This window comes from Aspergillus puulaauensis, chromosome 1 (genome assembly GCF_016861865.1).
Source record: "Aspergillus puulaauensis MK2 DNA, chromosome 1, nearly complete sequence".
In the NCBI taxonomy this organism is placed as follows: Eukaryota; Fungi; Ascomycota; class Eurotiomycetes; order Eurotiales; family Aspergillaceae; genus Aspergillus; species Aspergillus puulaauensis.
In genome coordinates this window covers 3306937-3326209 of record NC_054857.1, presented here as the reverse complement: position 1 = coordinate 3326209, position 19273 = coordinate 3306937, and the positions used below count along the sequence as shown (strand labels likewise).

At 49.0% G+C, this 19273-nt stretch overlaps 6 protein-coding genes across 6 annotated transcripts; 3 read left to right on the top strand and 3 right to left on the bottom strand.

Moving 5' to 3' along the window:
• Positions 1-175: 175 nt before the first annotated feature.
• Positions 176-3473, bottom strand: APUU_11309S (Sfi1 family protein; the record flags this gene model as incomplete). The annotated part of the gene is made up of 2 exons (XM_041696868.1): positions 176-3330; positions 3410-3473. 2 exons carry the CDS (start codon positions 3471-3473, stop codon positions 176-178), a joined length of 3219 nt encoding a protein of 1072 aa, XP_041550675.1.
• Positions 3474-3820: 347 nt separating this feature from the next.
• Positions 3821-4119, top strand: APUU_11308A (uncharacterized protein; the record flags this gene model as incomplete). The annotated part of the gene is made up of 3 exons (XM_041696857.1): positions 3821-3886; positions 3942-4037; positions 4099-4119. The coding sequence occupies 3 exons, from the start codon at positions 3821-3823 to the stop codon at positions 4117-4119; spliced, it is 183 nt and encodes a 60-aa protein (XP_041550674.1).
• Positions 4120-4342: 223 nt separating this feature from the next.
• Positions 4343-7654, bottom strand: ILS1 (isoleucine--tRNA ligase ILS1; the record flags this gene model as incomplete). The annotated part of the gene is made up of 2 exons (XM_041696846.1): positions 4343-7147; positions 7226-7654. 2 exons carry the CDS (start codon positions 7652-7654, stop codon positions 4343-4345), a joined length of 3234 nt encoding a protein of 1077 aa, XP_041550673.1.
• Positions 7655-7897: 243 nt separating this feature from the next.
• On the bottom strand, positions 7898-11324 carry APUU_11306S (putative intracellular protein transport protein (UsoA); the record flags this gene model as incomplete). Its single annotated transcript, XM_041696835.1, has 6 exons — positions 7898-7963; positions 8018-10111; positions 10162-10625; positions 10697-10892; positions 10943-10993; positions 11049-11324. The coding sequence occupies 6 exons, from the start codon at positions 11322-11324 to the stop codon at positions 7898-7900; spliced, it is 3147 nt and encodes a 1048-aa protein (XP_041550672.1).
• Positions 11325-11860: 536 nt separating this feature from the next.
• On the top strand, positions 11861-15203 carry rat1 (5'->3' exoribonculease Dhp1; the record flags this gene model as incomplete). Its single annotated transcript, XM_041696824.1, has 5 exons — positions 11861-12167; positions 12231-12505; positions 12554-12679; positions 12745-14516; positions 14588-15203. 5 exons carry the CDS (start codon positions 11861-11863, stop codon positions 15201-15203), a joined length of 3096 nt encoding a protein of 1031 aa, XP_041550671.1.
• Positions 15204-17007: 1804 nt separating this feature from the next.
• Positions 17008-18002, top strand: APUU_11304A (uncharacterized protein; the record flags this gene model as incomplete). Its single annotated transcript, XM_041696813.1, has 2 exons — positions 17008-17822; positions 17891-18002. 2 exons carry the CDS (start codon positions 17008-17010, stop codon positions 18000-18002), a joined length of 927 nt encoding a protein of 308 aa, XP_041550670.1.
• Between the last annotated feature and the right edge of the window lie 1271 nt (positions 18003-19273).

Sequence of the window (19273 nt, the reverse complement as noted above, 5' to 3'; positions counted from 1 at the left end):
AGCAAAACGGAGAATTAATACAAAATAATATGATTCTATATTGTTCATCCAATGTCATAAATACAGGTTTTTACATAGCGCTTGTTCCGACCAAAGGGTATCATAATCAGCATCCTTTCCCACCAGAAACCGAATGGAAAGTATACATAAAACATACGACTATAACTTATCGAGCTTAGGGTCGTCGATTCGCCGACCCTTTCCCGCTCGTGGGCGACTCCGGTTCCTGATCAGCGAACCGAACAGTCCCCAAAGCGCTGCTGCGTCCTGTGCGATCCCGTCGACTGGACGTAGTTGGAACAGTAACGCCCTCGCGTAGAAGTCTACTAGCGAAGGGCGTATGGAGGGGTGTTGCTGGGGTGGTTGAAGCGCGCGCTAGTACGCGAGCTCTCGCTGCCCGCTTTGAGGGTGAGGTCATGTTGTTCGGCGTGGCTAATGGAGTTGCCGATGGGCGCTCGAGTTCAGGGACAAAGTCGTTAAGTTTAAAAGGCGTCTCGACTTGCCAAGGGTCAAATATCGACCGTTCTGCACCGCTAGCACTAGCACGACTGGGGTTTCTCGTGGGGCTCACTAGTGGCCCTGGAGAATCTCGAGCCTCAAAATGGAATCTCGCCTGGTCGAGCCAACGGCGAAAGAAGCCTCTTGCGTGTTTTCTGAGATTGCGTTCCCCGAAGGCCTCCGCCGTTTCAGAGCTGTTGTGTATTTGGAAAACCCGGAGACTGAGTTTGCGAAGCTGGGTGTTGGCTTGGCCAAGTACATGTAGTCGATGGACATTAACAGCTTGTTCCTCCAGCTGGCGAGAAGCAACCACACCTTCCGCCCATCGTATCAGCTTGTCATAGACAATCTGTTTGGCGTAGAAGGCATCCGCGTCTTCACACTCTTGAACTCGTTGTGCAGACTTTTCATGCCACCGCGACAGTAACTCCGATACAATATCCAGATTCTTGGCCCTATCAAGTTGTAAAGCTTGCTGCTCAATATCAAGAATCTCACGCGTCTTGGATTGCCAAGTTGACAAGGCCTTTGATGCAAGATTGACCTTGGTCTTTCGCCGCACCGCCGCGTAAGCTTCCTGGCGACGACGTTTGGCAGAGTCCAACGTTGCGGAACGCCAACACTTCAGAGTCCGAGTCGATACAAAATAGAATCTGGCATCTCGAGACCACTCTTCCAATTTTGTGACATGCTCTTGTTTCGAGCGCCAGGCCACAAGCGATTCTTGGACAAGGCGCGGGGCATAAAAATCAAAGGCCATATTTTCGCGTTGGTGTTGAAGCGCCAGTCGGTTCCGCCAGGAATCAAACTTCGACCGGAGTAGGTCGTCATTTCGTCGGTCCTCGTAAATATCGGCGTTGTGGAGCAGTTGTGTATATGTTGTACGGACATTTGTCACAAACGTTGAGAAGACATCTCGTTTGATCCGTCGCTCGCGAATTCGCTGCATAAGTCGATATCGCTCCGCTAGAATCCATTTGTACATCGTCTCAATCTTTAGGCGCTCCTCGATGCGCGCACTTAATGCCTGGCAACGGAGATTGTCATTCCACGAGACCCATGCGTTTCGTATAATTCTTTGTCGATCCATCTCCTTTGCTTGATTTAGCATGTCAACTCGATTTGTCCATTGATCAAACGCTGTCCGCATGATGTTAGTGTCAACCATCTCTGCGACATGGGTAGCGGCTGGTGCCAGACGAGCCTGGAGCTTCCATTCGTCGAAAGACCCCCGCAGGAGCTGTTGCCGTTGTATGATTACGGCCTGCTGCTCAGCACCAACAATTGCTTTTGACCTGTCCCGCAACGCTTGGAGCATAGATCTTAGGGATACTCGTTTATTTGTCGTATCGATCTCATGTATGCGTTCTCTGTTTGTTCGGAAAGTCCGCAGCCAGTAAAGCAAAGAGCGTCTCTTGATGCAGAATTCGTGCCACCTGGGAGCGCGTCTCTCGCAGAGACCCCAGAACCACTGCCAGTAGAAGCCATGTTTTAGTTTCGCATCATGATGTATAACAGCCTGCGTCTCTAGCTCCTTGATATGATCGGTCTTTATCTTCCAAACCTGCATGGGCCGTTGTAATGCAAATCGCTGAGCCTTGAGAACGTTGACGGCGGTTATTTCACGCCATGCATTGAAATACTTGACACCGAGGATATGTCGTCGAGCTTTAGTGGTCTTTTCTAGCTCATCAGAGGCAACTGCTGCCCAGTGGGTGAAGGCTTTCGTCATCAAATACACGTCTCGAGCCCGGGCGGCGCGCTCTTCCAGGTGGTTGAAGAACCTTTCTGTACGAGCTGTTTGCCTTTTTTCTCGAATGATGGAGTTCCATGTTCCGAAAGCCTGCCGAATTAGGGTAACTCTATCCCGATTTAGGGCAGACATTTCCATATTTTGGTGAGCCTGCCGTGCCTGCACAGCTTTTTTCATCCACTGGGTCAAGATACGTCTGTTTAGAGACCGTTGGCGATACATATTGAACGTTGAAGCATCCCTCAACAGATCCGAAAGTGAAGGCCGGTAGAGCAACTCGGGTGGTAGATCGGGTTTCCCAAAGACTCCATCAACGTCTTCGGAGACTAAAGACCCATCCTCATGCTCATCTTCCTCGCCTGAGCTTGAACCGGCAGATCGTACGCTTCGGGATTTGGATCTTTTGGTTTGGGAAGCTTCTGCCATTCTTCTTGAACGGTCTTCGTTAACGGCATCCGAGAATTCCCTCGTTCTTTCTTTCGCGGATTGTAGAGAATCCATTTTACTAATAAGTCGTCGGCCGACGTCCATGAATTGCGCAATCAGTTGCGTCCTGTCTGGTGATTCGGCTCTCCTCGGTGTGTGGTTCGGCTGGGATGAGGCCTGAAACTCAGGCTTGCCGGTTTGTAATCGCGACAACGAGGATCGCGAGCTTGGGCGGTTGATAAAGCTCCGAGTAGTAGGGTCATCTCCAACATCGTACATCGAATTGAATGAAGCTCGCCGCGGCCGGGGTGTCTGGATCTCTTGGGAAGCCGGTTCCGCCCTCGTCCGTGGCTGGACATCGACAACGGAAAGATTGTCCGTATAACCATCGGTGTCATTATCATCATTCCCAAATTCAATCACAATGCCCATTTGCTGAAGCAGATTCTCAAACTTCTCGAACAGAGTATCTCCTATGACATCTTTGCTTCCCATCTTGAACAGGAAGCGCATACAGGCATAGCCTGGATCCGCTTCCGTCCCATGTTCTCCAATCGCCGCATCGTACTCTTTGAACAATACTCTGTAGGGAAGGCGATCTGCGTCCGGATGGCGCTCCGCGTGGCTGATAATCTGGAAGAGGAAGCCGACATCTAACAAACAAATAAATGGTCGTTAGTATTGAAATTCCGCAGAAAATATGTAGCAGCAGTGGGCAATTCAATCGCGCACCTTCGTCTGAAAGGGCCGGATCTTCGTGGGATAGAGCTCTTCGCTGAGCGGAAACGGGAGGCATCGAAATATCCGCGACCTAACGCGTGTTTTTCGCATATGGCTCATGGAGACGAGAAACCAAATAAACCATTGCGAGCTCTAGGGGACGAGAAAACACACAAGCTCGTCGTTCCGAAGTTTGCGACACCGAATAACATCGATAAATTCACAAACAACAACCTTGAGCGGAAGAGTGCCGGGGCCAATTTGTGACTTAGTGTTGCCGACTGCAACCAATGTTTTGCTTGGTCGCGCAGCCAAACATTCACGGCTGATCACGTGCCCCGTTTCCGATTATGTAATTGCGGTGGCTTATCCAGACTTTTGGTGGCACATATTCAAGCATCAAGTCTTGCAAAAGGGAGAAAGATGACATCGACACGGACACGGCCTATTGAAAAGTTTGCAAAGGCCACTTCTAAGTGCGCTGTAGAGGTATGTTTGTCGTCCTCGGTTGTTCTGGTGGTGAGACTGACTGGGCGGTTTGCAGGCAGCGGCATATGGCAAGTGCATCGTTGCCGATTACCAAGGAGTGCATAAAGACATGTGCTCAAAGGAGTTTATGAAGCTGAAAGATTGCTTCCTGGTAAGTTATTTTAGATGTCCTGTCCCGTGTATTGAATATGTCTGACAGAAGATGTAAAAAGGCAGCATCTAAGAAGGGTTGAATGGGAAGCCCATGTGCTTAATTTGCTTAGAAACTGTGTATATTATGGTGCTTGGGACCTTTTGTCTGATGTATACTACACTGGGCTTTGCTTTATGATGTTTATGATGTTTAACCTGAAATCGTGGATATATTATTTTTAAGGAAATTCACTATTTTGAACCCAACATCTCTACCATGATTGATATCTGAGTCTAGAAAACCATTTCTGCATACTCCGAAGTCTACAACTTTAGAAGCCGCAACAAGAAAGTAGCATTTTGCACTTCCTGTTCCTCTTGCATGATCGTGCCCGCTTCGTCTCCGTTAGGGGCCTTGCCATCAGCGGCTTGATATTGCTCAAGCGGCCGACGCACAACCTTCTCAATGACTGGCGCCTGTGTCTCAAAAGCCTCCTTGATGCCAACACTATCCGGGTCCGTGAGAACATGATATTCCATCTTGACATCATCAGTAGGGACCAACCCAGCCTTCTTACGCAAGCGCTGGAGGCGGTTAACAATTTCTCGACCAAGTCCCTGGTGTGCCAATTCGGGATATAGCTTGGCATCGAGAATAGTCAACACATCGTCATCGGCGTTAGGCTCTTTGTCTTCCGCCGAGGAGTCCTGCTTAAGGCCTCGCTTCACCACAAGGTCTCCTTCCACAAGCTCAATACCGTCAACAAGGATTTTCTTGTCCGCAACAAACTTCTTGACATCGTCGCTGCTCAATGATGGCAAAGCCTTCTTAACCTTCTGTACATCCTTCTTCAACTTCTTGCCGAGAACTGGCCAATCGGCAGTCACACTGTACTGGACATTGTACTTTTCCTCATCAGGGGACAGGACAAGCTCCTGAACGTTGATCTCTTCAAGGATGTATCCCTCTAGGGACTTCACGTCGTCTAGGTATTGCTGGTCCTGGTGGATCACGACTAGGGTCTTCAAGGGGGTCTTCAAGCCAAGAGACCGTCGTTCACGGGAGATACGGGCCATTTCAATGACCTTCTGCATCCGAGCCACTCTTCTCTCCACAACCTCGTCAAACAGCTCTTCACGAACCTCAGGGAATGGAAGGAAGTGGACACTCCGGCTGTCCTCGCTATGCAGAGACTCGGGGATGTGGGGAAGAAGTCGTCCATAGATGTTATCGGTGAGGAAAGGTGTGAATGGGGCAAGTCCGCGGACTAGAGTGTAGAGAACCTCGAAGAGAGTGTTCAAGGCATGCAAGGTGTCGTCAACACCGTTCTCACCCTTCAGACGCTTGCGGTTGAATCTAATGTACCAGTTCGTGGTGTTTTCAATGAGCCCTAGAAGACGAGGAACGACTGTGTACAGGCGGTATCCGGCCATCTCCTCATTGACGAACTTGAGAAGACTTTGGCAACTGGCCAAGATCCAGCGGTCCATTACGTTGGTGTTGGTAGCCTCGACCTTGGGATCCCACACGAAGTCGATTCCTTCTGTCTTCTTCAGAAGAGCCGCCTGGCCTTCGAAGAACTTGTAACTGTTCCACAGAGGAAGGAGAACCTTGGCGACAATTTCTTTCACGCCGGATTCCTTGAACCGGAGTGGCTCTGCGCGAACAACCGGAGAGTTGATGAGATAAAGGCGGAGGGCGTCCGAACCATACCGCTCCATGATCAGAGAAGGATCGGGGTAGTTCTTCAACCGCTTCGACATCTTCTTTCCATCTTCAGCAAGAACAATACCGTTGACAACACAGTTCTTGAAGGGAAGCTTGCCGAAGAGGTGTGTACCGAGGACGGTCAAAGTGTAGAACCATCCACGGGTCTGGTCCAGACCTTCCGCAATGAAATCTCCAGGGAAACTCTTCTCGAATTGGTCCTTGTTCTCAAACGGATAGTGTTGAGAAGCGTATGGCATGGAACCTGATTCGAACCAGCAATCGAACACTTCACTCACGCGGCGAAGAACACCATTTCCTTTCTTGCTTGGAATGGTGATATTGTCCACCTTGTCACGGTGAATGTCAGTAATCTCCCCTTCATATCCACTGAGCTTTTTGAGCTCTTCGATGCTGCCAACAGCGACAATCTCGCTGAAGTCCTCGTTTGCCCAGATAGGTAGTGGGGTACCCCAGAATCGGTTACGAGAGATGTTCCAGTCACGAGCGTTCTGGATCCAGCTAGCAAATCTCTTGTCTTTGACAGCGCTGGGGACCCAGTGTGATTCTTCAATGCCCTGGAGCATTTGTGGGATGATAGGCTGGATCTTAACAAACCACGAAGGAACAGCCCGGTAGATCAGGGGGGTATCGGATCGCCAACAGAAGGGGTAGCTGTGAGTAATCTGACTATCGACGATAAGACGTCCGCTTGCCTTGAGATGCTTGATGATAGCCTTGTCGGCGGCCTTGACATGTTGCCCCTCGAATTCCGGTACTTCGGACGTGAAACAGCCCATTTCGTCCACGGGGTTAGGTGGAGGGCGGTTCTCGTCGATCACGCCTCCTTCCATACCAACCTTGTAATCGTCCTCACCATATGAAGGAGCCTGGTGGACAATACCGGTACCATCATCGGCGGTGACATAGGCGGCGTTCAAGACGCGGTATCCGTGGTCCTTGAAGGTTTTGTAGAAGTAGTCGAAGAGAGGCTGATACTTCCAGTCCTTCATCTCTGATCCCTTGAACCGCGCAACGATCTTGAACTTGGCCTTCTTAGGGTCCTTGTATAGTGTTCGAAGCAAAGATTCGAGCAGGACGTAATGCTTGCCAGAGGCTTCATCGAAAATCTTGATATATTCGAATTCTGGGTTGACTGCTAGGGCGGTGTTGGAAGGAAGCGTCCAAGGTGTAGTTGTCCACGCAAGAAGACAGGTCTCTGGGTCATCCACAAGAGGGAATGTAACAACGACGGCCGGGTCTTGAACGTCCTTGTAGTTTTGCTGAGCCTCGAAGTTGCTAAGCGGGGTGTTGAGCGCAGTCGAGTATGGCATAACACGGAATCCCTTGTAAACGAGTCCCTTGTCGAACAGCTGCTTGAAAACCCACCATACGGACTCCATAAACGAGGTGTTCATGGTCTGAATTGCAAGAGCATCAAGTCAGTCTCAATTTCTGAGTTCCGCGCGATTCCACCAGAGGGCTCAGATAGGACTAACCTTGTAGTCGTTATCAAAATCGATCCAGCGACCAAGTCTTTCGATAGTTTGGCGCCATTCAGACGCAAATCTCATGACAATGGCCCTGCACTCTTCATTGTATTTTTCGATTCCGAACTTCTCAACAGCCTCCAGACCCGACATGCCCCATTTCTTGTCGATTTCGTACTCAATGGGCACACCGTGTGTATCCCAACCGAATCTCCGCTCGACATAGTGGCCTTTCATCGACCAGTATCGGGGAATAATATCTTTAATGGTGGATGCCAACAGATGGCCATAGTGGGGGAGGCCAGTAGCGAAGGGGGGGCCATCGTAGAAGGTGTAAGGTTTCCGGCCCTTTGAGAGTTCGACCTGCCTTTGGAAGGCATTGATCTCCCTCCAGCGCTGCAGGACGATGTCCTCCTCCTTGGGAAAGTCAATGGACATGGTGGTAGCGGTCGGCGTGGTTGTTGTCAGAGCACACGAGCGATGGCCGCGGGGTAGAAAGCGCTTTTTCAAGAAAAAGTGAGTCACCCCGCGCCCTGCCGATTTTGCCAAGCCCCACGCAGCCCGGCCAATGCGTACAAATGATCTATATGAGTGGCTTCAAGTCTGTAATTTTGAGAAATTATGTTACATTGTCTCGAGCATATAGAAAGTGGTATAGTATAGTTAGGGCGGCATGTGCATTCACTCGTCCTCTTCCTCCTCGTCCTCATCTTCAGATACTTCCTGACCCAGCTCCTTCAACCGTTTCTGTGGCAAAGTATTAGTATATCAGCCAACTATAGCCATTTGAGTCAGACTCACCTTATCCTCGTTTCTCTTTGTCTCGAGGTCACCAAACACGATGAGGAGATCCTCCAGCTCTGACTGTGCTGCCTGGCGCGCTTCTTCCTTCGCCTTGGCTTCACCTTGCGCCTTCTCAAGGGCCTTTTGGGCTTCCTCGAGCGCCTGTGGAGTTTTGCGTGCTTCGGCCTCAAGCCTTTCGACCTCGCTTTCAGCTTGTTGCGCCCTAGATTCTAGCGCGGAGCACTTGGAAGAATAATCTTCCCTCACGGCTTCGATGTCTTGTGCAGACTGCTCTTTCACTGTATTGAGCTCTGAACGTATCGTCTCGTTGGCGGATTCGAGTTTGGCGATGTCCGACTCATGCTGTTGCTTAGCTGTATCCAGTTTTGATTGTAGACCTTGGACCGTTGTGTTTAGGCCAGAAACTTCAGTCGCATGCTTTTCCTTCGTGCTTTCGACCTCTGACTTCAAAGTCTCAACCTTGGACTCAAGTCCAGCAACTTCCGACTTGTAATGTTCAGCCTTGTCGGCAGTTGACTGCACATCCTGGATGGATTTGTTAAGACCAGCAACTTCAGCTGCATGCTGTTCCTTGGATCGGTCCGCCTCTGACTTCAGAGTTTCAATCGTTGTGGTGAGCTCTCGGGTTTCACCGCCGTATTGTTCTTTGACTCGGGCGAGATCTGACTCCAATGACCGAATTTTCTTCTGGAGATCAGCGACTTCGGTTTCATGCCGTTCCTTGAACTTGCTGCTTTTCCTTTCGTATTCAGCAGAAGTCTCTCGCAGTTGCGCATCGATGGCTCGAAGCTGCTCTCCATGCTGTTTCAGCAATTCATTCTTCGATTGCTTGTGTTGCTCGCCTGCGGCAGACAATTCTTGCTCAAAGCGCTTCTGAAGCGAGTCATAACTCTGTTGTAATTTTGTAAATTCCAGCCCACTTGTATCCCTGGACTTTCGGTGCTCAGCTTGTTCGTGTTCAAGCTTATGCCTCAAAGAAACAAGCTCCGATTCGAGCTTCTGCACAACTTGATCTTTTTCTTCGATTTCGGATTTGAGAGAGTCGACCAGTTCTCGGGAAACGCCACGTTCAACGCCGTTCGTGATGACGGATATTTCGAGCCCAGGTTCACGATCAATGGCTCTTAACAAACGGCTAAAGTTATCCTTGAGAAATTCAATAAACACCCGGTCAAAGAAAATGTCGGGAAGTCCACCCTCGTAGTTCGCCCCGATTGTTTGCGGTAAAACCTCGAAATCGCGGACCAGAGGAGATTCTCTAAGTCGCGTTATTTTGTCGATATACTGCTCCCTTCCCAACTGTTCCAATAATAACTTGTGCAAGGTCTTACGGGGGATGGGAGAGTCTTTGGAAGAGAACTCGTAGATTATTCCCAGTAAAATAGTGGAAAGGCCGGACACATGCACGTTCGTGACACCCCTGTGTTTGGTCTCCTGCAATAAAGTTTGGATACTGCTACCTTCTCCGAGGAAGTCATTCACGGCGTCAGGGTCTTCAAACAGCCAGCCGCAGAGTAGCATTAGATATCCAAGAGATATTCTCTCGTCATCGCCCCGCTGTATTCCCGTGATGAGATTGCCAGTGATGGTCTGAATGCAGGTTATAACTTCTTCTCCATTCTCTGCATTGCCTTCAGTCACTCCCATGGCCACGGACTTCGCTTCAGTATTCTCAAACAACAGATGGAACATCAATATAGAAGCCATCCATGTTTGATATGGGTCAGCATTTCCTCGTAGTTCGGGTGGAGTGAGCAGAACAGTCAATATATTGGGGATTTCGTCTTGACCGCTGGCATGTCCGTTTATTGCTCGCAGTAGTACATGAACGCGGATGCCCGAGTGATTCGTGAAAAAGGCCTTGACGCAATCACATGCAGAGAGGCGCGCATCAAGCAGTTGGATCGGGGCAGGTTCAAGCGAGAGCTTAAGCAACGCTTCGATCACATTGATTCTGGGGAGTGGTTTTGCGGATTTGCTGCCATTGACCTCATCGCTTGCCTGCCCTGCGCCCCAAAACACTTCAACATCGCCGAATCTCTCCTGTAGCGGTTGATTTCCGCGGATTAAGTCGGCGCAAGTCGCGAGAGCCTGATCAAGTTAACATCATGGTTCTTCTTCTATAAAAACCGTTCACCTACCTTGGCGGTAACTTTCACCGTAAATCTCTGTCCAAAAGCTGTACTTAATACCTGTTCCATTACGCCAGTGTTCCAAAACGCCATTTGATTCGCAGCGGTGTTGATACCCCCTTTCACCAGGAATAGCTGGATAATCACCAACAAGCCCCATAAATTCTTGTCGCGCTGAGCAAGCATCCATTGAGGAGTAGGCTCGTCGGGGTCTTGCTCTTGGTTAACATCGGCAAGCAGATTGGCCAACTTTTGTATGCAACCCGTCTCACGGAAGTACGACTGGTTGGGAATGTTGAGCTTGAGCAAGTTGGCCAGGAGTGAGAGACAATCTTCGATGATCTCGGATCCATGTGTCAAACCCCCTTCGGACTCCATCAGCGAGCAGATGGTTTCAAACGCATTTTCGAAAGCGACGAGTTTTTGGAACTCTTCCGAGGCAGGTGTCAACGCAATGAGGAGGAGTAGTGCTTCTGTAGAAATGTAAAGCGGCCGTCAGCTGAAAACTCTGGAACAACAGGACATATGGAAAAGGGAAACGTACCGTTCCGCACCGGCTCCCGTGCATCCCCTAGGACGCTGACTAGCCTGGGGATACCTAACGGCGCCGTCAAAATGCATTCTTGCGTTCGTTCGGGTCGTCCACTCGAAATCTGGAACATAAGCTGTAACGAATATAGGCGGGAATAGAAATCTCGGGTATCTAGAAGATCTAGTAAAGCTGTAATATTGTCTTGTCGCTTTCGTTTCGTTAGCGAATGGGTCTTGACTCCACGCGGATTGTCCGTACCTGCGTGAACTCGTCGGATAGCCAGAGAGCTATCTCATCAGACGCCTCGGGCTAGACAAAGATGTCAGTGCATCAAGCATATATCTGACGGTCGAGTCAAACGAACACTGCTCGCATCTGGCGAGAATAGCATTAACAAGGTCTCCAAGACGACCTTGAGCGTGTCGACATCCTCCCGGTCATTTCGGAGGCTGCTAATTAGCGGTCGGAGGGCACCCGACGCGACCGATGCAGGGTATATCTTCGCAAAACTTCTCAGCCCTTGTATTGCAGCTCTTCGGTCCTCCAGTAGCGTTGCACTCTGCAACCTACTGATCAAGGTGTTGATTGTGTCCGTCGCCGTTTGTTTGGCGGGCGCCTGCGACTCGAGGATTCGAAACATCACAACGGGTCACTCGATATTTCATGGTCACCAGCGGCCGGGCGCGTATCAATTGGTATACATCGAACCTCTGAGGGGAAACCGACCGAACGGCGAATGGTGGGTTGTTCTTTGAGGCCAGCTACATACAAGTCAACAAGTCCACCGCCAAGTGGCCGCTAGAGCTGTCGGAACCGCGACAAGAGAAGCGCCGAGCAGCCGCAACTCGGCCGGGGACTCTCGACTGTCGCATTCGCAGAGTCTTCATTGTTTCTCTCGTTCCCTTTCACATACCCACGGCCTGCCTTGTGAACAAGCTATTTAAAGTGCAGTGCCTCTTTCACCTGGGTGTTACTTTCAATTTTACTTTCTAACTTTTTTTCAACCTGGGCGTCGGTTCCAGCCAAGTACTCGAGTCTAGGATTTAAGTCGCTGATGGAGCATCTCGCTGGACGTGGCTAAATTCTCTACTTTACATTATTAAATCAGAAAAGAATCGATTATTCTTTCTTTGCGCTCCGCTCCTTCATCGTATATTTTCCTGATCCTTCGTCACCATGGGTGTTCCGGCTCTCTTCAGATGGCTTTCCAAGAAGTACCCGAAGATTATCTCCTCGGTAATCGAGGAGACTCCTTACGAGGTCAATGGAGAGCAAATTCCGGTTGACACTACAGGTGCCAATCCAAATGGCGAAGAAATGGACAACCTGTACCTGGACATGAATGGTATCGTCCATCCGTGTACGCATCCAGAGGGCAAGCCGCCGCCGGCAAACGAGCAGGAAATGATGGTCGAGATTTTCCGGTACACGGATCGCGTTGTTAATATGGTCCGGCCCAGAAAGCTTTTGATGATTGCTGTCGGTAAGTGTGGACTTGATATTGTATGTTATCTGGGACCTGAGCTAATTCAACCTTCACCTACAGACGGAGTCGCTCCCCGAGCAAAGATGAACCAACAGCGAGCACGTCGATTCCGATCCGCTCAAGAGGCACGAGAACAAGACGAGAAGAAGGAGGAATTCCAGAAGATGCTCGCGAGGCAGAATGGAGATAAGGAGCAGACACTTGAAGAGCAGGTCGTCCAAAAAACTTGGGACAGCAACGTTATTACACCTGGAACGCCATTCATGGATATCCTTGCAGCATCGCTACGCTACTGGATTGCGTACAAACTCAACACTGACCCCGCCTGGGAAAAGGTTAGTCTCCAGTCGAAAAGTAAAGTGACCAGTTTCTAACTGAAATAGATGAAAATTATCATCTCCGATGCGACTGTACCTGGAGAGGGTGAACATAAGATCATGGAATTCATCCGATCACAGCGTAGCTCGCCTGAGCACGATCCCAACACTCGCCATGTCATCTATGGATTGGTATGTCCCTAGGTCCACAACCTTGAAGATTTAAAGGAATAGAACTAACATTGGATATTATACAGGACGCGGATTTGATCATGTTGGGTCTAGCTACCCACGAGCCTCATTTTAGGGTTCTGCGAGAGGACGTGTTCTTCCAAGACTCTAAGCCTCGGACATGTCACCTGTGTGGTCAACCAGGTCATAAAGCCGAAGAGTGCAGAGGCCAAGCCAAGGAGAAAAACGGGGAGTTCGATGAGAAAGGAAAAGTCGCGACTCCTAAACCCTTCATCTGGCTTCATGTCTCTGTTCTTAGAGAATATCTTGCGGCCGAGCTCTTTGTCCCCCATCAACCGTTCCCGTTTGATCTTGAGAGGGCACTCGATGACTGGGTATTCATGTGTTTCTTCGTAGGAAACGATTTCCTTCCACACCTGCCATCTCTCGATATCCGTGAGGATGGTATCGATACTTTGATCGCAATCTGGCGCGACAATATCCCGTTAATGGGCGGATACCTGACTCAGGACGGACGCGTGGATTTCAAGAAAGCTCAACTTATCCTTCAGGGCCTGGCTAAGCAAGAAGACGCTATTTTCCGCCGTCGTAGACAAGCGGAGGAAAGGAGACAGGCAAACCAGGAACGGCGCAAGCAGGAGGAGAATGCAAGGAATGAAGAGCGTGCTCGAAAGCGAAGACGGAGTTCACCTTCTTACGAACCGGTCGAGTCACCCACCAGCGCGAAGCCCCGTGGCCCTGGAGGCGCAGCCCCGGCCCCCCCTGGGCTAGAGTTGATCACCCCCGGCAGAGGTGAACTGGCTCGACAGACCAGAGAGCTTACTCACAGCATGGTTGTGAATCGTGGGGCGGTCTACCGGGCTAATATGGCCAACAAAAGTGCTGCTGCTGTCTTGAAGAGCAAATTGATGGGAGGGCAGGATGATCAGCCCTCAGAGGACGGGGAGTCGACGCCAGACACCACTGACGCACAAGCAGTCGATGCTTCCGAGTCAGTTCTTGGCAAAAGAAAAGCGGATGAGTCCGACGTTGGGCAACTTGGTACTGAGACTCCAAGCAAGCCGGAACCTGCAAAGGGCGATGAGATGCCTCCCGACACAGTCCGCCTGTGGGAAGAAGGGTACGCCGACCGATACTATGAACAGAAATTCGGTGTCGATCCTCAAAATAAGGAGTTCCGCCACAAGGTCGCAAGAGCGTATGCTGAAGGTCTCGCCTGGGTTTTGTTGTATTATTTCCAGGGTTGCCCGTCTTGGACCTGGTACTACCCCTACCATTATGCACCTTTCGCTGCAGACTTTGTGGATATTGGTGACATCGAACTGTCATTCGAAAAGGGCATTCCATTCAGACCCTATGAGCAGCTTATGGGCGTTCTTCCTGCTTCTTCCAATCACGCTATCCCAGAGGTGTTCCACGAATTAATGAGCCATCCTGAAAGCGAGATTATTGATTTCTATCCCGAAGATTTCCCCGTTGATCTCAACGGCAAGAAGTTTGCTTGGCAGGGTGTTGTCTTATTACCCTTCATCGATGAAAAGCGACTTCTAGCTGCGATGGAAAAGAAATACCCTCTTTTAACGGACGATGAAAGGTCTCGTAATACGGTGGGCCGAGACGTGCTGTTGCTATCAGAGAGCCACCCGCTCTACCAAGACTTAGTCGGAAATTTCTACTCCAAGAAGCAAGGTGCTCCAAAGTACAAGCTCAACATGCGGAGTAGTGAGGGATTGGCCGGCAAAGTCGAGAAAAACGAGTCGTACATTCCACATAGTTCGCTTGTCTCGTCTTTGGAGGAGTATGGCATGCCATCATTGGATGATGACCGCTCACTAACGTAAGTTTCCTTTTATTTTTATTTTTTCTCTCGCATTAATCGCCATTGACTAACAATATCTATTTGTATAGTGTGAGTTACGAGATACCCAAGTCTACGCACGTCCACAAGTCCATGCTCCTCCGGGGAGTGAAATTCGCGCCACCCGCCTTGGACAATGCGGACATCCAGGCCACCAAATCCAGAGCCCAGCATACCGGGCGCTCTTTTGGTGGCGCACCGTTCCGTGGTGGACGTGGAGGAGGTCGTATGAACTACGGCGGCGACAGAGGGGGTGACAGAGGGGGTGACAGAGGCGGCGACAGGCCGAATCCATTCGCGGCACACCTTGACCCCAAGTTCATGCCTGGGGGCAACCCTGCTGCGATTCCCTCTGGCTGGGCTCCTCCATCCGGCTCTGGCAACTTTTCTAGGGGACCACCGCCTCCTCCCCGCGGAGGGTATGGGCAGCAGTATGGATCCTACAACTCGGGCCATGGTCAGCAGCGCAATTACCAACAGTCGAACTACGGTCAGGGCAACTACTATGGTCGAGGCCCGCCAGGGCAATACAATAACGGCCCGGCTGATCAGTACGGACGGCCCTCAGGCTACGAACCTCGAGGTGGAGGGCACTCACGCGGAGGTTACCGCGGAGGCCGAGACAACTATTCGTCAAGAAACCAAGGCGGATACGGCCGATATTAAGAGGATTGGATGACATTCCTTCACAGCATAGATGAATAAATGCATGTCAAAAAAAGTCCGATGCGTCAATTATTGGGTGTTGATTTTTGCTTTTTCTATGTTACTCTTGGAAATCGGGATGAAGGACGGCGTTTTATCGGAGGGAAGAACTAAAAGATAATTCGATATCTTATGTAGAGTACTACAATCTGAATAACAAGAGATGCCAATGGCGCTGAGTCCATTAGTGCATATCTGTAGCATTATTCTGCGAGCGACTCTGAATTTCCTATTACAGGTCCCGGCGCTTTTATGGCCAACTAATTTGGAAAAGATATTTTCCGAGGCGGATAAAATGAAACGAGCCAATAAGATCAACATTTAGAAATTATTTGCGATGATTAAGGGTCTCCCCTTCAATTGGCTCGTTTCAGGGGGCTGTTCGACATTCAAGTCTTCAATTCCTTGTGGAAATGGCGATCATAACACTTTCTAGTAATTGAAATGTCTAGGAAACTGGCCAGGCAGTTTATAATAGTGACGTGACTATAGGAGCTAATCAGATGTATAGGTCTCGCTCTTAATGCGTTGTGGCTACCGTTTGAGCACCTCCACCTTTCTCTTGATGGATATCAACTGAAATTCCTGCGCGCCTAGATGAATGTTCCCGGTACCATTTCTTCGAATTCGGGAGATCCATTCTTCGTGTAATTGTACTGTAACGATTGTCTCACCGTCGCAGCTCTCTGAGGACTGGATGGAGATATGTATCCGCTCCTCTCCAGGTCATCAACGACAGTGGAACTGGAATCTGTCAGTCAAGGAGCTGTCAATGGTGAAAAATATCTCCATGAAGGTCGAAATTGCCCAATGAGCTGGTCGACTCTCTATAAGTGCAATGGTGGACTATGTAGGTTCCCATTGATGCGTGGTTCCCACAGCGGGTATCCGATTCGAAAAACAAGCCTGTAGTATGGACGGTCACCCTTATTGCTTGAACTTTGAGGGTACCGTCAGTGTTGACGAGATTGCGGGTATTAGGCATTGCACAAATTGAAAGTAGCTAGCGAAGTAATAATAACAGGGTATTAGAAGATCCAAGAAGCTATAGAAAATTAGGCCAATATTCCCTAAAACTTTTGGTGTACTGGAGGAGAGATCCTAAGCTCTTGGAAGGGAGGTACAAAGTACGAATAATTGATTTCCACATTAATGTATATTGATAACTCCCATCTGGATCAAGTCTATCACGAAGATGCAGATCAGATTTCCAATCATTCTCACAGGGGTCAGGGTGCAAGCGCCGAGTATGCATGCCTATGGTTCTTGAGAGAAAATGGTGCGGCGAATTTGCCTTCTAAGCTGTCCGTATTAGTTGTAAGTTGCCCAATGAGAACGAGCGCTGTAGCGCCAGCGACTGTGGTGTCCGTCGAGCGGCATCGAATAGTGGCATCCAATTGCTGATCAGTTGGAAAGGCTCCATTCCACATCGGTGGTTAGGCGCCTGGTGCATAGGTATTCTTCTTCGGCGCTCACCACCTACTGGCAATGTGCTAAACTTAGAGACCAGGAATCAAGAGTTTCAGATGAAAGCATAACTTGTAGTGAATATGACGCTGGTTGGTCCGATGATCCTATCCATGATGGACGACGTGGCGGTTATTTTTAGTCAGTTGGCTGACTCACTAACTACGCCGGAATGATTCCCTGATTGCCGACAACAACGAAGCATTACATCCATTGTCCATGTCCTCGTGCTCCTGTTAAAATTACGATCCTGATTAGTTCAATATCAAAGATCTCTCTCATCAGCAACTAACCTACCATGACTTGGGATATCGCGACTATTAATGAAGAATGGCTGATTGACCTTTGTCACAAGGCTGAGAAGGAAAGGGGCGTGATCGGAGGACTTATGAAAGGAGATCGAGTCATCAAGGTTTCCGACCATATTGCAGTTAAGTATGGCTACGGTGTAACAGCTGCTGAAGCAGCCACACAAGAGTTTGCATACAACAGAGTTGATTCTAATATCGTTCATATCCCACGAGTCTACCGCTTTATTGAACCAAAGGGATCAGCACGCACCAAAGGATACCTATTTATGGAGTATGTGCCAGGCCAGAACCTTAAAGACGTTGATCTAGAAGCTCGCAAAGACATTTTACCACGCATTGCAAAGATAGCAGCACACCTGGGTCAGATACAAGGAGGCCAGAGGCCACCTGGCCCAGTTGGCGGCGGTGAACCACATGGATATCTATGGGGCGATCATGGTGCGAATACTGTATTCAACTCTGTCGAGGACTTGAATACATATATGAATAAACGTCTGAAGTTACGCAATGATTCTATCGATTTAGCGCCTCATTCTCTCGTGTTATGCCATCTGGACCTCTGTCGAAGAAACATTATCCTCAAGGATGATGGAGTCTCTCTCTATCTTGTCGACTGGGGATCTGCTGGCTTCTATCCCCGCTTTTTCGAGGTCGCAATGATTTCATGCATGCTTCCATATGATGGCCCCTATGAGCAGCCTCTTTTGCAAGAAATCGAGAATGTAATAGATCTGACAGATGAAGAGAAGCGACTTACTCAGCTTATTCACTATGTCCGCGCCGCAAATCTGAGATATTTATTGTAAGAATATTGATTTCATTTATTTGTCCTTCTATGTTTGTCCTGGCCTAGCTAATTGAATATAATAGCGATGAAGAAACCTCATTTGATTTTGCTGCGTTCATGGCATCAACCATGAAAGAAATACCACCAAAGGAGACTGTTCCTGGACAAACACTTGTTTCAAAACTGGGCGACTGAGGAGCAGACTATTGAGGAATCAACTGCTTCGGCCCTGACTGTCAAAAAAGCTGAAACTGCAGGAAAGACTGTTGCAGAGTCTCAGCCATCTACTGCTGCCTCCTAGGATCATCTTATAACTTTTATCTGCTGCGGGTAGCTAGAATAGGCCCCGCAGATGTGCAAGAATTCTAACTATATCTAGAGTACTAGTCTCTATTTATTATTTTTGGAAGTATAACTAGTCTATCTTTATAAAGTTATTTAAGACTATTATATATCTCTATTCTCTTCTATTAACACACCTACCGAAGACTCTTTTCCACTTGTATTAAGAATAACTAAGGATCGGCAGACCTTATCTGACACGCTCCTCTTATCCCAAGAATAAATTGTGCATGCATATATTTATGGCTCATTTTGTGACCCAGAGTAGTCCTAAATACCACTCGTAGAGCAATGGGCTCCTTGAATACACTGTCATCAGTCTTTATCATGCAGTGGCTATTGAGTAATATGTACATGCATCATGCATGGCACAAGGCTATAATATTTCATAAGGCTGGAATAGTACAATTTTGCACTGGTTTTAACCTCACAGGACAGTGATGGGCAGCATTTATTACTTGTAAAGTGGGCCACAATTGTAAAACATAGACATTATTGCTATTCTACGGCATCACTAAACCCAAGCGGGGTTGGTCTTTGAGGTAAGATTGCAGGCTTGGCTTTGCACATTTTAAATGGCACCCTTATCACTGAGCGCTCCGGGCTGCTCAGGGAGCAAAAAGCGGCGAGAAATCGGACCGAAAACAGAAAGGGCAAGTCTCAAGATTTCCGCAGAAAACATTTACAATAGTAAAACAATAAGTTGTGAATCTCGAGTGTAGTTGTGGGCATGCCGAGACGACGACATCGGAGCTGCGGGGAGGAAAATCCCCAAGGGATTAATTTTGAATGAGTCAATCCCGCGGTCTTTTCCTTCGCCGCGCTTTCAGTGACACTCGTCTCTACCACGCTCCATACTCAATTCATCTTCTGGGCCTGCTACGGTCTACGTTCTTTCTTTCCTTCCCAATTTGTCTTTCTGATAGGTATGTTACAGCTCCCCGAGTCATACTCTGGCCCCCCACCTTCAAGGATTCTCCGGTGTCGCACCGCTCATTGCGCTCTGGACACATCTTGTTCTCGGCCACATTGTCTCGCGCGAACGTCAAATTGTGGATTGTTTCTAACTTCTTCTTCTGGCGAACTTAGTTGACGGCCGTCTATCACTGAACGGTTGTCATAGT